General features: G+C 38.3%; 1 protein-coding gene across 1 annotated transcript in view; it reads left to right on the top strand.

The window, feature by feature from the left end:
* Positions 1-15,879, top strand: part of LOC144456287 (uncharacterized) — a 24,126-nt gene extending 8,247 nt beyond the window's left edge. Inside the window, exon 2 of the mRNA XM_078151061.1 lies at positions 15,746-15,879. Coding sequence (XP_078007187.1) covers positions 15,746-15,874 — 129 coding nt within the window. The 3' untranslated portion in view covers positions 15,875-15,879. The remainder of the gene's footprint in view (positions 1-15,745) is intronic.

The raw sequence follows: 15,879 nt of genomic DNA, 5'->3' as shown, positions 1-15,879 counted from the left end.
TAACTTTAATTCATTTTTCTATTCTTGGGGGTTTTCTTCTTCTGTTGATAGTGTTGCAGTATCATCAGTGTTCTGCCACAAAGAGTAGGCAAACTTTAGTGACAGTGAGAATTTCATTTGTCTAGGAAGAGTACCTAATATCAGAAGTTTTTTGGTACTTTTACCAAGTGATGAATCATCTCTAGTACCTGTGTAAACGGTTCCAGCTTCCTTGCAGGAGAGTTAACAGGAACTGGGAGTTTAATGTTTTGTAGCACTTTCATATCAGGTGTTCTATGAACACTACCAAATTTGTACGCTGGGTCCAGTGCGTGCTAAAATGCCTCTCTAGTCTCAAGAAGGAGACGTAGACATCTTTCACAAATGATTGAAAGTGTTTATTAAGTGCTTATTTTGTGCCAGTGTGCTAAGCATTGGGGATTCAAATACAAAAACAGAAACAGATTGTCCTCATGTAGTTTACATTCATTGGTCCTGCAAAAGGTGCTTGAATTTTTGCTTTATGGTTCCATTGACCAACCCTGCAAATTTCCAAATCAAAATATTGTTTCCTGTCCACTATTCCCCTAGATTTGTTTCTATCTGTTAGAATGTGAACTATGGAAACAAATCTAGAGGAATACTCACCAGGGAGGAATATTTTGATTTGTAAATTTATGGGGTTGGTCAGTGGAACCGTAGGGCAAAAATTCAAGCACCCTTTGCAGGACCAATTACAGTTGATTTATTTGTGGTTCCAGACCTGGAAATCAGGAAGGGGGAAAGTGATCAGAAGGTCTAGAGCACGGCCCTGACATAAGTGGGCAATGAGGCCAGCATTCAGGACAGTGGAACCCCTAGGGTGGAAGTCCCGTATGAAAGTGTTAAGCTATTTGGGGTTGGTTTTGGAACCCATCAACATGGAATCTGTCAGTGAGATGGCAAAGAAGGAAAGTGAATCATGGCTGGAGCTGAACCTTAGCTATAATAAGTAACTGAAGACAACACCAATACTCCAGGGGAGCTTCAAAGTAGGAGCAAAGGTTACTCATCTACTAATGCCCTTGATACCATCTCCTCCCAGTGCCTCCAAGAGGTTCTCCCTTCAGTCATCCCCTACTTCTTTGTAATTTTCAATTATCTACTGACTATACTGCCTATAAACTTTGCTGTGTCTCCACCATACTTATCAACCTTTCATTTGACCCTGTTATCCCTTCAAACTATACACCTATCTCTCCTTTTATAGCCAAACTCCAAAAAAGCTACATACAGGATAAATAGGAAATCATTAACCAAGGGAAGGAATTAGAATTAAGAGGGGTTGGGAAAGGCTTGCTGTAAAAGGTGCATAAAGGAAGCCAGGGAAGTCATCAGGCACGGGAGACAAGCCAGAGAAAATGCTTGAGATCCTAGCTGGAGTGTTTTGTTGATGGAACAGCCATCAACATTGAATCAAAGAATATGTGGTATGGACTAAGGTTCTATTCTGGAAAAGTGGGAGTGGGCTCAGTTACAAAGGATGTCGCGTGCCAAAGACAGGACTTTGTATTTGGTCCTAGAGGCAAAAGGGAGTTTGAGTGTTGGAAGAGGTTAGAGGTTTATGATTAGACTTTTGCTTTAGGAAAATAAAAAAAATTGCTTTGTATTAAGTCCTTTATATTCATTCTGTATACATATTGGATATGCCTATCTGTGTGCATGTGTGCATGTGTGTATTTCTGGTAGAATGTAAGTGCCCTGAAGATAGGGACTGTTTTGTTTCTATCTCTGTCTTTGTTTCTGTCCCCAGCACCTAGCACTGTGCCTGACATACAGTCATCACTCAAATGCTTGTTGAACTGAGAAAAAGGAATACAAGATCTACATTGTGTATTCAAATTAACACGAGACTGAAAGTCAGGAGAGTTGATTCTAGTCTAGACTTTGAGTTAACTGTGAGCCCTTGATCAGTTCTTTGGGCTTCAGGTTTCCTGTTGGTACAGTTGAGTCTGGGATGGTGAAGGGTCTCGAGTTCATGTCATAATCTAGGAAAGGCTAGATGACTGCTGGTTGACTTTTTTTTTAACCTAAGTTTAGTGCTTTAGTCTCTCTTTACAACCTTCAAGTCCCTCAAGTACCATTTCCTCTATATTCCTTTGTCTTAGTCTACATCAGAAGTAATTATTCCTGAATTCTCATAGAACCTCACATTTCTCTTGAACTTTTCATATTCAGTTTCATAGTTAAATTTGCCTCTCATATTTTCTGACTAAAGTGAGTTCCTTGATGAATCAAAATTTCTTTGTATTTCCTACAGTGCCTTTATTCATATTAGCTGCTCAGTGAATGATTAAGCTCTTTACATCTCATTCACTGCCATCTACAAATTTATCTTTTATATATTCAAAAGACTGTTAAATTCTCTCATCAGCCTTTTTGTTTTTTAAGTGAAATAATCCTAGTTCTGTTCCTTACTTTAAAGGAAGACAACATGATGTAGTGGAAAGTGTTTGGAGTCCTGGATGCAAATCCTATTTCTGATATTAGCTGTATGTCTGTACAGAAGCAAATCATTTAGCCCTTTGGAATTTTATTTTCCTCATATATAAAATAGAATGATAACTTAGTGCCCACCTGACTGTGTTGTTGTGAGGCTCGAATGATAATGTGTGTACAACTCTGACAACTTTAAAGGGTGTAACCAACCATCTTTGAGTGTGGGTAAATCAGAATGAAGAAAAAGGCTATGGAAGTTGAGGAGACTGAAGAACTGTGAAGACATGAGATTTGAAAGAACCCCAGTGTGCATGTTGAAGTTCCTCAATGTAAGGCAGGGGTTAGGGTGGAGAGAACTATGAGCTAAATACTCTCTTTAGAAATGAGGGAGGAGGTCCTAGAAGCCATCAGATCAGTAGGATATGGACCTTGTCATGTGTTCGGATAGAGTGACAAAAGGAAGTTGCTGAGTGATATTGGAGGCTCCGGAAGCAAGAAGAATACCAGTTTTCTCTCTAGGACCAGTTTGTTGGGTTGTGAAAGAAGATATCACCAGTACTGGAAAGGATGAACAAAAATGCATTTGACTTCTGGGGGGAGCCAAGACTCCATGAGTTCCAGAAGATTGAAGGAGCACATCTAAGGGAAATTTTTCAAAGAATTAAAAGAAGGAAATTTTAGTGGTCAGAATGGAATATGCAGGCAGAACTGGATTGGAACATAAGAGATGGGCTGAGATAGGTGGGGATGAGAGAATAGGAAGTGGTGACAGTGAACTCCCCAGCCCAGGGTGAACTTTCCCTCCTATGAAATATTATGGTACTTACTGTCTATACTGCTCGTTAGGAACACCACACATGCTACCTTATGTTTATATTTAACCATTTCATGTGTGATTGCTTTGACTACCCAACTAAATTACAAGTTTCTTTAGAATAGGTACTGTGTCTTTTATCTCTTTGTATTCCTAAATAGGTAACTTACTGTTAAGTTCCTTCTTCCCCTTTATGCTTCTTCTCAAAACTTCTTGCTATCATTTCTTCCCCTGCCTCCCCCTCACCTTTTTTCCTCCTTTCTTCCAGTCTCTGCTTAAGAGATAGCCTTTCTCCTAAACAAAGCTAACACCTCTAATTTGTACCCTTGATCCCATCTCCTAATCTCTTCTGGCAAATTATACCCGTAATCGTCCTCTGTCTCTAAACTTCAGTCTCATTCTATCTGTTGGCTTATTCTCTGCTATCTACAAACATGCTTAAGTCTACCCATCCTTTAAAAAAAAGTTAACCTTACTACACCCTCAAACTAAAATCCTAGATCTCTCTTCCCTCTTACAACCAAATTCCATTTGTTGTCTCTACTTTTTTCCCCTCACCAACTTCTCAACCTCTCTAATTCTGGCTTCTAACATTATCAGCTGAAATTACCCTTTCAAAAACTACCAACAATTTCTTAATTACTGAGACCACTAATTTTTTCCCTTTCACTTTTCATCCTCTTTGACCTCCCTATAGTACTTGCCACCACTGGGCACCCTGTCTTCCACAATACTCTTCTCCGTGTTTTCATGACACTGAACTTTCTTGGCTCTTCTGCCCGTTTCCTGTATTCCTATAGTTTTTTGCACCATGATCATCCAAATCCAACTCCCCTAATTGTGAATGTACCCTAAGGTTTTGTCTTCAGCCCTCTTCTTTTCCCTTTACCTTCTCTCAGGGTCTTAATCAGCTCTTCCAGGCTTAATTATCATCTTTATGTATATAATTTCTAGAACCTAAGTCTCCCTCCTGAGTTAAGTCCCACATCACCAACTACCAATAGACATCTCTAAGTGGATGTCCAATAGGCATCTCAAATTCAACATTGCCAAAACAAAACTATCTTTCTCCCCCAAGTCCACTTATACTAACTTTCCTTTCTCTGTCAGGGGCACACTTTCTTTCTAGTTACCCTGGTTAGCAATGTTGGACTCATCATCATCTACTCTCATGCGTCCCAGGTATCCAGTCAATGGCAAAAACTTACCATTTCTTTCTACCTAAGAACCAAAACATCATTGGTCATGTTGGGTGGGTCAAGACTCAAGCTGTGCATCCCTTGATGTAGCTTTCTGGTGGCCTTTTGCTATGTTAATTTGGTTTTCTGGTCATTGAGGGGCATAAAAGGTTCCCACCTATGTGGAATTGGTGCCCTTCAGATTTGGTAGATGCCAGAATACTGCAAAAGTTGCTACACCCTGCTCTGCTGAACAAGAGCACTTTCGTTTTGGAGACAAGGGAGACTGTGTATACAGCAGCTGAGTGTTTCTGTATCCTTGTTGCATATCCTTGTGGTGTTAGGGCTATGTAAACCTTTTCTTTTAACTGTTTTGTGACCTATAAGTAAGTGCCTCATTTCTTCCCAGCATCAAATATGAGCTAATAGGGTACCAGGATTAGGCCAATCCCTATCAGTCCATTTCTTTGCACTCACACAGCTACCACCTTAGTTTACGTTCTCATCACCTATCAGCTGAACTGTTGCAATAGACTTTTCACTGGACTTACTGACTCATCTCTCCACACTTCAGTCTATCCTTCATACTACTTTTAAAGTGATTTTCCTAACCAATATGTTTGACCATGCCACTTTCAACTCAGTGAATTCCAGTGGCTTTCTATTTTCTCTAGGATCAAACTCAGACTCCTCTGTTTGGCGTTCAGATCCTGATTTCAACCTCTCTTTTTAGCCTTCTACAATTCTCCCTTTCAAATGTCATTATCATGCATTGGGGTCTGGCCAAACTAGCCTTCTTCATATTCTTCACATATCATACTTCAACTCCTATCACCAGGCCGTATAGACTTCCTCCCTTTCCTGTAACAGATTCCTTTTTTACTTCTACTCTCAAGTTCCCTAGTTTCCTTCAACTCAGTTGCTACTTTCTCCGTGAAACTTTTCTAAATTTCCAACTGCCTTCCCCTCAAAATTAGCTTGTGTATGTGAGGACTGTTGAGGTATGTCTAGTGTTCTCTATAGGGCTTCACATCTCATACATAGGCATGTGTACACCTACTTAATCTCTGAGGTGACTTGCTTACTCCAGCCTTTTCTCATACTGGCAGGTCTAGATTTCTAGAGAAGGATCACTATCATTTTCAGATTCTCTCAGGGTCCTATGGGTAACCCTGTTGAGGGGGAAGTACAGTAGTTCTTGAGCCCCCACTGATTTATTTCTATGGTTTACAAACCAGCCTCTCACAATCATTATATTTTAACATCTTAAACATAGTCATTTGCTTAGAAATCAAGCAAAAGAAATATTAACATCATAGGCACACGTATTAAGCAAATGCATGAACGGTACAGCATATCACAATCCACATAATAAACCACAGTCATACTTTCTCACCAAGACCCACTCTAACCATGGGGAAGAGTGGGCACATACTTATAGGAGTCTGGCAGGCAAGCATATTGAAAAGGAAAACCCATGTGATCAGTGTAACAACTCTGAACTTTAGGTTTTGATGTGATTGGTGCATTCAGAAACATCTATACCACATAAAGCATGTTGAGTCCTCACTGATATGCAGGTTGGGCAGAGCCTCTTTTATATAAAAACTGACATCAAATTTACAAGCCCTTTCAACTTATGTTTACCTTTTTAGAAAGTATTGCTCCTTAATTTTAATAGCACTTTCCTTTAAGCCAGACAAATACAGAACTCATCAAGCTGGCTTTCTGCACAGTACATACCAGCCCATCCAGTTCTTCCTCATCAGGAGGCTTCATTGTCCATTTGGAACAGAGCTCACAGGAAACAGCTCAGTTTGATTGTTTAAGACAAACAAGCTTAACTGGCTTTCCATTCACCATGATTCCATGTCATCCAGTTAAATCTCAACATCAACAAAGCAGCTACAAAACCTTCACTCATTCTGCTTTTCCCTCAAACTAGAGGAGACAGAAAAGAGCAACAGCACTTGTGGCTTCACTACTCTTGAGCTTTAGGGAGTGCTGAAAGAGTAATCGTTGGAGCGAAGCTCTTACCCAATGAAGGTGAGCCTCTCTCAGTATCTGAATCAGGTAGTCAAAACAAAGCCTTCCTGTCAAGTGACCTGCCCCTTCTCTCTTCAAACAGCTCCAACAAAGCTGCTTTTTTTGACCTCCTGTTTCTTCAGTCTTCTCTTGTTCAACATCCTATCTCCTGTGTCTCCTGAACTTATGAGTTGTTTTAAATTAGATCACTTACTGTTCTGCGCACACCTTAGTAACTTACCTTTGACTTAAAAGGTAACAACTAACCAAATTTCCCCCTATGAAATCAACACCCAGAGTTACATGATCTTTGTTTCTGTCCTCCTTCCCTTTTTTCCTTCCTTCTTTCCTTGTCTTTCCTTTTTTCTTCCTTTCTTCCTTGCTTTCTCCATGGTCTTAAAAAAGCTATGTGCTGATGAGGTAATAGGTCATAATGCCCTGAAATTTTAAACTTTCTACATGGACCTCAATTTAAAGGATGCAAAATGAAATGTTTCTTTATGCTCACATTTATTCAGTTTTTAATAGAGTTCTTTCTCTGTTTCAAGTCATTAATGTGCTCGAACAATGAGATATCATCCTAATTCTTTTACAAGGTGACTTAATTGTTTATATTTATACCAGTGTACAAAACTGTTCAAAACACATCTAAACATTATTTCTTCACATGAGTATTTTAGCAGTTTTTTTTATTAAGCCAAAGTTCTTTTTATATTCCTTTCAAGCACCAAAATGTTCATCCATAGTAGTAGCAATAGCTTACATCCTTTGTCACTTGATTTAAATATTTTTCTTTACACAAAAGAACTTTTCCAGAGTTAAACTATTGAGAAGGGGATAATACTTTACATACTCATTTTGTATTTATTTTGCATATATTTAAATATATACATGCTATACATATGTTCTCCCTCCAATAGAACATAAGCTCTCAGAAAGCAGGAACTATTTCATCTTTGTCTTTGTATTCCCAGCATTCTAACACATAGTAGGTGTCCAATTAATGCTTATGATTGATTGATTTAATGGAGGAGGTAAAACTTGAGCTGGAACTTTGAAAGATGAGTAGGATCTGGTAGGGATGGAAGAAAAAGACATTCCCAAGGGAAGGGTCACAGCATGAGGAAAAGTACAAAAGTTGAAAAATACAGAACGCAGAGATTTACCTGTCACCTTTGTGCAAGGGTTATACTGATTTCTGTATGATTCCAATATGTTTCCTATCTGTTTAAGGTAAAAATGAGGTATAAAGAGTATGAGTGACTTTTCTCTTAGAGCCACAATGACTTGAACCTGAATAATATAACCAGTACTTTGCCACCTGTTGAAACCATGAGACCACACTTCCTCTTTAGGCATAGAGGGGGTTTGATTTGGGACACTGATTTTTAAAATCAGATATAGCAGGTAGAAAAACCCTGTTAGATCACTAGGGCCCTGCCAAGCCTGTGGAAAGCAGAGAAGACAATCTTCTGATTTAAAAAAAAAATTTAATTCCTACCAAAAATGAGCAACTACAAACACTATCAGATCCAATCTAGCTACAGAAATGATTAAGAGGACAGTAAAAGCAAACTGTGGAATATGGAGGAAGCTTTGATCTAAGTTTGTAAATTGGCTGACATTACATTAGAAGATTCAATTAGTTTAACTAAGAAGCATAAAGCTTGGGGGGTTTGCTGTTAACACTAGGTGAGTCATCAAATGCTGGATTACTCATCCAGGCTAAGATAAGTGTCACCCAGTTTACTTTGATGGATTTACTGCATACATATAAGTGTGGGGACATATTGATTTTTTTTTTACATGCTACTGTTAGTCAGTGTTCTTGACATCTAATTTTCTGGCCTCAGTATTTTTTGCTGTTGCTTCTGCCTGAGTTTTCCAGTGAATTCCAAAAGAGTCTCCCCTGTGTTGAGAGTTTGGCAGGAGGAAGAAGGAAGGATGGCAGGCTCTAAATGAGTTTTCAGTTTGTGATGTATGACTTGGGATATGCATTCTGACATATTGCCTCTTCCAGGCTTTGAGAGCCCTGCTTGTGTTAACAATGAGATGAGTTTGCACTCTGTAAAAAGGGAGTTCAGGGTTTTAACCCTGAGATCAGAGTTCATTTATGAACACCTTACTGTGCTGATTTAATTTGCTTGCTCATAATCATGAATACATACTACATTCTCTTCCCTGATTTTGCCTTTGAAGTAGGAATCATAACAAGCAGTTCTATAAAAGAGTGATTATCCACCATGAACTCTAGAAAGAAAGATTGGGCAAAACAAGATGGGGCCATGGTTCCATTGGTATACTGAGATACAAAGCAGTTGTACTAGTTCATGGTCAAGCCAAAAGTAGACTATGTGCTCCTAGTACCTAGCTATTTATCTTGGTTTCAACAAAAAGGTACAATAAAAGGAAAAGCAGGAATTATTCATGGAGAATTAGGTCCTTTGAGAAAAAGGATGGAGACATTTTGAAGTAGAGTGGAAAGAATTTGAGTTGATTATAGGGCAACAGAATGAAGTGAACTGAGGTCATTTAAAGTTGGAGAGGACTTCGGAGGTCATCTAGTAGAAATACACGGAGGCAACATTCCCAAATGGGACTCAAACCAGTTTAAAATGTAATTGGGAAATATTTAACAACATAAAATACAGTGGAGCATAGATAATGTTAATATGTAGTTATCTAAGTCAATATGCAACTTCTAGGGATTCTTATGTATAGGTTTAGTAGCCTGTTTCTATTTGAATTAACGCCATGATCTAGTACAACCCTTTTATTTTGCAGATAAGAAAATTAAGGTTCAGAGAAGTAAACTGACTTGCCCAAGAGTATAGAAGTAGCAAACTTTTAAGGTAGTATTTGAACCCAGATCCTCTGAATCCAGATTCATCACACTTCATCATTGGTGACAAAAACCTATTAGGTTAGGCCTCTTCACCCAGAGGACAAAGGATATACAGATAAAAGCAGCTGATTAATTTTTAGGAATGCAGCCCCTCACTATTCATAAAAGGCTCTGTTTTTTACTATCTTGATATGAAATCCTTTAGCCCTCTAATATTCTTAGGTTAAGCAGAATCCATTGACTAACTGGACAGGGTTTGTTTCCTGGGATTCAGATTTTGAAAAGGAGAGAAAAGAAATTAGGTTAATTATCCAGCAATAGAAGAAAGAGAATTGAGGCAATTTCAATTTACCTTTATATTTCTAAGGATACCAAACAGTGGATTGGAGAACTTGAAGGATAACCTTTTGTGGAAATTGTAGGATCATAGATTTGGAGCTGGAAGTGATGTCAGAGGCCGAGTCCAACTTTCTCATTTTACAAACTCAAAGGAAGCTGAGACCCTAAAAAGGTGAGAGCTCAAGGTCATACAGGTGGTAAACATCAGAAGGATGATTTGAACCCAGTTCTAGAGCCATTGCTTTTTAACATTATATCAATACCAAATCTTTTAAGACTAGAACAGACACATTTTCCAAGACTATTTTAGGTATAGGCTTAGGTACAGATATAAGAATATATGTTAGACAGATTCTTTAATATCTTATTTTGTGTGCCTGTGCTCAGGAAGTAGAAGGCTGCTAGCTAGTTTTATATCACTTAAGTAAATACATCCCAGCCAATTAAAATAGGTTAATTTTTGCAAAGGTAGTTCCAGGTGTCTCCTGAACAATAGGTAGCATACCAGGCCTTAGGCAGTAACAGGCAAAGGGGGCCAGGACTGGGAAATTGGTAAGACAGGAAAGGAACTGGCAGCTACCTTAAATCTATTAGGAGGGAGCTTAAGTCCAGAAAAAGAAGACAAATACACCTAGTACATTCAGGCAAAGAGTAAAGCCCAGCAGTTAAAGCAGTGGGATTCAGGAATTTAGGCATGGAAACTGGAGAACAAAGATGCTATTTATTGCCACATGGCATCAAAATAGGTGCTTGATAATATACCTTATAGTGAGATAACCACTACTTGAGGACAAGATCCTTATACATGGTGTCCCAAAAACGTTTAGTCAGTTTTCAGCTATTAAAGCTTTAATGTTAAATATTATATATGTTATATAATAGTAAAGCTTCAATAACTTGAAACTGAACCGAGATTTTGGGACACCCTGTATAGTCCATTCCCATGGCCAAAATTGGTCTTAGAATGTGAGGAGACCTGAATCTAAAGGTTTGTGGTTCTGTCGTGTTTGACTGTTCATGCCATTTGGGTATTCTTGGCAAAGATACTGGAGTGGTTTGCCATTTCCTTCTCCAGCTCATTTCGTAGATGAGGAAATTGAAGTAAACAGAGTTGGGTGACTTGCCCAAGGTTACACAGCTAATAAGTAAATTAAGACAGATTCCAACTCAAGAAGATGAGTCCTGACTGCAGGCCAGGCGCTCTATCCACTAGGCCACCTAGCTGCTCTGAATCTAAAGGTAGAGACAAATAATTAAAACTGATTGAAGCAAGAGAATGAGAGTGAAGGGAATTAGGCAATTCCTAAAAATAGATTCTGAAAATCATAGGCTCTTCTACAAATCACAAATATGCCCAGGTCTCCTGAAACAAAAAAGCAAGTAGGATCATATTATAAACGATGTTCTCTTACTTACTTCATTCTGGGCCATTCTTGAAATGTTCCAGGAAAAGGCAACAAGAATCATGGAAGGAAGAAAAGGAGACTTGCCAGCAGAGTACAGCAGTATTTTTTAAGTGTGAAGAATGGATACATAGGACAGAGGGGAACATGATTCATTGTAATAAGTCATGTTAGCTGACTACCAAGTAAGAACAGTATTATATAGTGGAAAAAATGTAGGACTAGAAGTGAGGAGACCAGGGTTCTAGTCCCAGCTCTGCCACTAACTAGCTGTCTAACCTTGGGCAAATCACTTCCTATCTCTGGGTCTCAGTTTCCTTCACTATAAAATGAGGAGGTTAGTATAGATGAACTTTTAAAGTATCTTCCAGTTTTAAAAGTCTCAATACAGTTTCTTCTTCTCAGAAGAAGAGCCATTCTGAAGCCTGAGTTGGGCTTTTGGTTTTGAGAATTGGCCAATTTTTGGTGCTCCCCTTTTTGAAAAACTTAACAGTTTTAGCTGACATTTCCATAGCACTGCTTGCAAAGCAGCTTTGTGAAGTTAATGATAGTACAAATAAAAAGCTGCTGGTAATTAGGCTGTTGGATAGTCAAGCATTATAGTAAGTTTTTTTTTTTAAATTCAATTAGCTGAATAAGAAAATGCCATTGAGACAGACATCCTCCCCTCCTCCAGGATGATTCCAGCTGGGTGATAGGATATTAAGATCCTATCCCTATTAGGCGAAAATGCAGTTGATAGATTGAAAGTTGCTCCTAAATGTTTTGATGGACTTGAAAGTCTCCCAGAAATTGCTGGAAGAGGGAAAAGAAACATTGCACAATAAGCTATAATAAGTGCTTTCTGTACCTTTGCTGAAATTGTCTTACCTTCCAATTAAAAGGTTTCTAACTCTGACACTTTGCCAGCTGCTGCAACCACATTTATTCATGGCAGAAGGCATGTTTATAGGGCGTTTCCAGAAAAGACTGGTTAATCAATCAGTAATCCTATCTTCCAGATAAGTACTGGATAGGTTGGTGGAGTTTTTTTGTTTTTTGTTTTTTTTAGAACTTCTGCTGGCTTGCTTTTCACATCCATATTTAACTAAGGAGTTTGAAATTGGAAAGAAGAAGCATTTTTGGTCCCTGAAGAGAGATGGGTAGGTGTTGAGCAGAAATTCAAGACTGTTTTCTTCTGTGTGCCTTGAGAACTGTTGTATACAATGATCCTTGACTACCCAGCCTATTCCTTATGCTAACAAGAACCTGAAGACACTGGAGATAGCTATGAAATTTCCGTTTATTATCATTTTTTTAGTCCTACTTACTGCATTTTCAGAATGCACAAATAGATTTGGAGAGATGAAGCCAGATGTTCTTTGACTTTCACTAAGAAAGTGATGGCCCCAACAGCTGGAAATGGAGGACTTTAACATAGTGGAAAGGGATCTATTTTTCTCTGACTGTAGGGCATTACTCACCTAACTCCCCCATATTCACAAGGAAAAGGGGAAAAAAAACAGCATAAACTGCCCAGGATGAGTCAGGTTTCAATGCAGCATCTTTGCTCAAAAAGCAGAAACTGCTTTTCATTTTGTATTCTTGAGACTGGAAATACAATGCAAGGCCTACAATGTAATTCCCTGAGCTTTTGCCTCTTTCATGGTGTGTGGAAAAGGCATTTTTATTTTATTCCACTCTAAAGAGTGAATGAAGGTAATACTCTTATAAAAGGTTTTTGTCAGACAAAGGGTAGGCAGAACAGCCTACATAGACCATCTTTCCATTCAGCTCTTGTCCTTTCACTTAAACACAGTTAAAGTGCTAGGTACCCATTTTTTTCACCCGTCATCCCCTTTGTCTCCCTGCAGTTTCAACCCACATTTGAATGTTCTTACTATGCAGGGATGTGCTGGTAAATGTTTAACAGCTGTCTCTCCAGGAAAAAAAAAATGTGTGCATGACACACTTTAAATTTTAATCTACATTATTAACATTTTCTCTATCACTTTCTTAAATCTAGGCACTTAATGAAAGAGTAAATCATGGTCTGATTTGTAATATTTGCTGATTTCTAGGATATAGATGCTCACACGGAAAAATGATGCTTAGGAGCTAGCTCAAGCTGGCTGCAGCACACTCCTGTACCCATCTGTTCCAGTAGCTTCCATGTTTGTGGCAGTTGGGCTCACCATTAATGAGGTCATATAGCCCTTCACATTATACCATACATGACAAGATAAAATATCTTGTCATGTGCTTATGAGTATTGTATTTTGTAGCCTTTATAGAGAATGATTTCAATTTTATTTCCTTTGTGTCCAGATATGGACACACAGTATCTATCTGTCTAGGTGAGGCAGGCCATCTTGTCAAACTCCTACTTAAAACATGAAACCTTATATGATGATATATACAATAGTATTAAGATGGTAGAGATTAATCTGTAGGAGTTTGGAGATCTCCTTAGGCTGGAGTAATAGGGATTTTTTGTTTGGAGATTGTTTTTTCATTTTCAGGAGTCTATGTCCTAAATGTGCTTCTCTCTAGTTAATTAAAGTTGGTATTATGTGGGGTTTGATTAGGGTTGGTTTTTTTTTTTTTGTAACCTGCAAAGAGAGTGGGCAATGAGCACGGGTGAAGAGATGACTAACAATGTAATGTCATGTGATTACAGTGTAGGCTGCCAGACCTGGCTCAGTCCTTGTGTTGTCTCTGCTTTTATCCAGACTACACCGAAATAATTCTGTTAATGATAGCTAGGTTGGCTGCTTCGCTTGTCGCATTGCTACAAACCACGCAAAAGATAACCTTTGTATTCAAAAGCAGGAACCAGTTTGAGTCCTTGTACAATTAATATGGTTGGGGACTGCTTTCTACCGCCTTCCCTGTCCTCTTGTACTTTGTCAAACATTTCCTTTATAATTCAAATCAGTATTTCTGTAGTATGAGAGAGCAGCAAGATAATGTCTCTTTCTTTGCATTTCTGACCTTGATGATTGAAGGCTGGGCAGTATAGGAAGTTGGAGTGAGTTAGGAAGGATTTATCTTTTTCAGTGTTGTATGTGGCTTCTATATGCTAGTCTGTGAGTATACTGGAAGGCAAATCAGGAAAAGGAGGAAGAATTTTTTCAGAGCAAGACATATTTTAGTCAAGTCAACAAATATGTAAGTCAACAAGCATTTATTAAGCTCCTACTATGTACCAAGCACTGTGGTAAGTGGTAGTGATACAAAGAAAGGCAAAAGAAAGTCTCTGCCCTCAGGGAGTTCACAGAGTAATGGAGGCGATAGCATTCAAATGATTATGTACAAACAAAGTACATACAAAATAAGTTGGAGGCAATCTCAGAGGGAAGGCATGAGCGTTGAGAGGGACCGAGAAAGGTGTCTTGTAGAAGATAGTATTTTAACTGAAATGTGAAGAAAACCAGAGAAGCCAGAATGTGGAGATGAGGAGGAAGAGAATTCTGGGCCCGGTAGATAACTGGTGGAAATGCATAGAATTGGGAGATGGAGTTTCCTGTGTGAGGAAAAGGAAAATAATTCACATTTATGTGGTACTTTACTATTCCTAACATTTTTACAATTTTATTTATTCTTGCAATAACTTTGTGAGGTAGGTAATAGAAATATTATCCCCATTTTGCGGATGAGAAAGGAATATAAAGAAGTTAAGTGACCTGAATGGCAGAATCAGTACTCCAAGTCCAGTGCTTTATATATTGTACTGCCTCTCTAACATTTTTTCTGTTTTATGTGGACAACTTATACCAAGATGATAATTTACATTTAAATGGGTTTCATCTAAAAATTACAGCATTTTTTCAAAAAATAGCTATTAAAGGAAATGATTCTGAAATTGTCCAATCACTTCACTCTAAAAATCAGGTAATATATGAGCAAGTTAGTTGATGTCGCACTAATGTGGAGCTAAATCTTTGACAAAGAATAGTGTGAACAAGTTGACTAAATGTACACTGGAGGCCTTTTTTATTTTCTGCTAATAGCAAGCTGATCCAACCAGTAGAGCACTATGGCTGACCACCTGTCAGCCTTCATTCTTGCCCCACGACCAGGCTATCTTTTTTTCCTATTAGACATTTCCTTGAAGACATCTTTTACTTCTGCTTTTTAAAGTTCCTGATTATGTGTTGTAGCCTAGTCATACCCATCACACACCTCTCCGTTGCTCTTTTATGATTTTAATTAATTTAATTTAATTTATATAATTTTAATTCTTTTGAGACTGTTCTATTCCATATCTCTCTACCAAAAAAATGACACTGATAGAATGCTTTAAAGAGAATAAATGTTTGTTTCCATGAGAAACTTGGTGTAATAGGAGCATATCTGAAGCTTTATCTATGTAGGTTAGACTGATTTTTCCTTAAAAGATATTGAGACATTCCCCAATACTTGGTTTGTCCAATATCAAACTCCCAGGGTACTGGCCTGAGTCAGGCGCAGCCTAGAACGTTTGGGTCATTAAATGAGCTTTGTAATTTCCCAAAGACAATTCAGTTCACCTGCCTCCTGTTCAACTCCAGGCCCAACTTATCTATACTGTCTGTACAACATCTGTACTGTCTGACCTGAATATGCTTACTGATAGACAACCTCTAGGTTAGAAAATAGGTTTTCTATCTAAAAATATGTCTTGAGTGATTACAGAGCTCTTCTAAAACATTCGATATTCCAGGGCTTAATGATGCCAGCACAATGTCATCTGCAGAAAGCATCTGAAGAGCTTTCACTGTCTGCAGAGGATCCTTCTTCAATTTGGATGCTGCTGGATCTCCTCTGTCACAGAAATAAACACCTTTGGTAAACCTA

The sequence above is a fragment of the Phascolarctos cinereus genome, unplaced genomic scaffold (genome assembly GCF_003287225.1).
Source record: "Phascolarctos cinereus isolate Bilbo 61053 unplaced genomic scaffold, phaCin_HiC Scaffold_3;HRSCAF=262, whole genome shotgun sequence".
NCBI classification, from domain to species: Eukaryota; Metazoa; Chordata; class Mammalia; order Diprotodontia; family Phascolarctidae; genus Phascolarctos; species Phascolarctos cinereus.
Note: the sequence above shows the minus strand (reverse complement) of the source record. Positions and strands in the feature narration are given on the sequence as shown.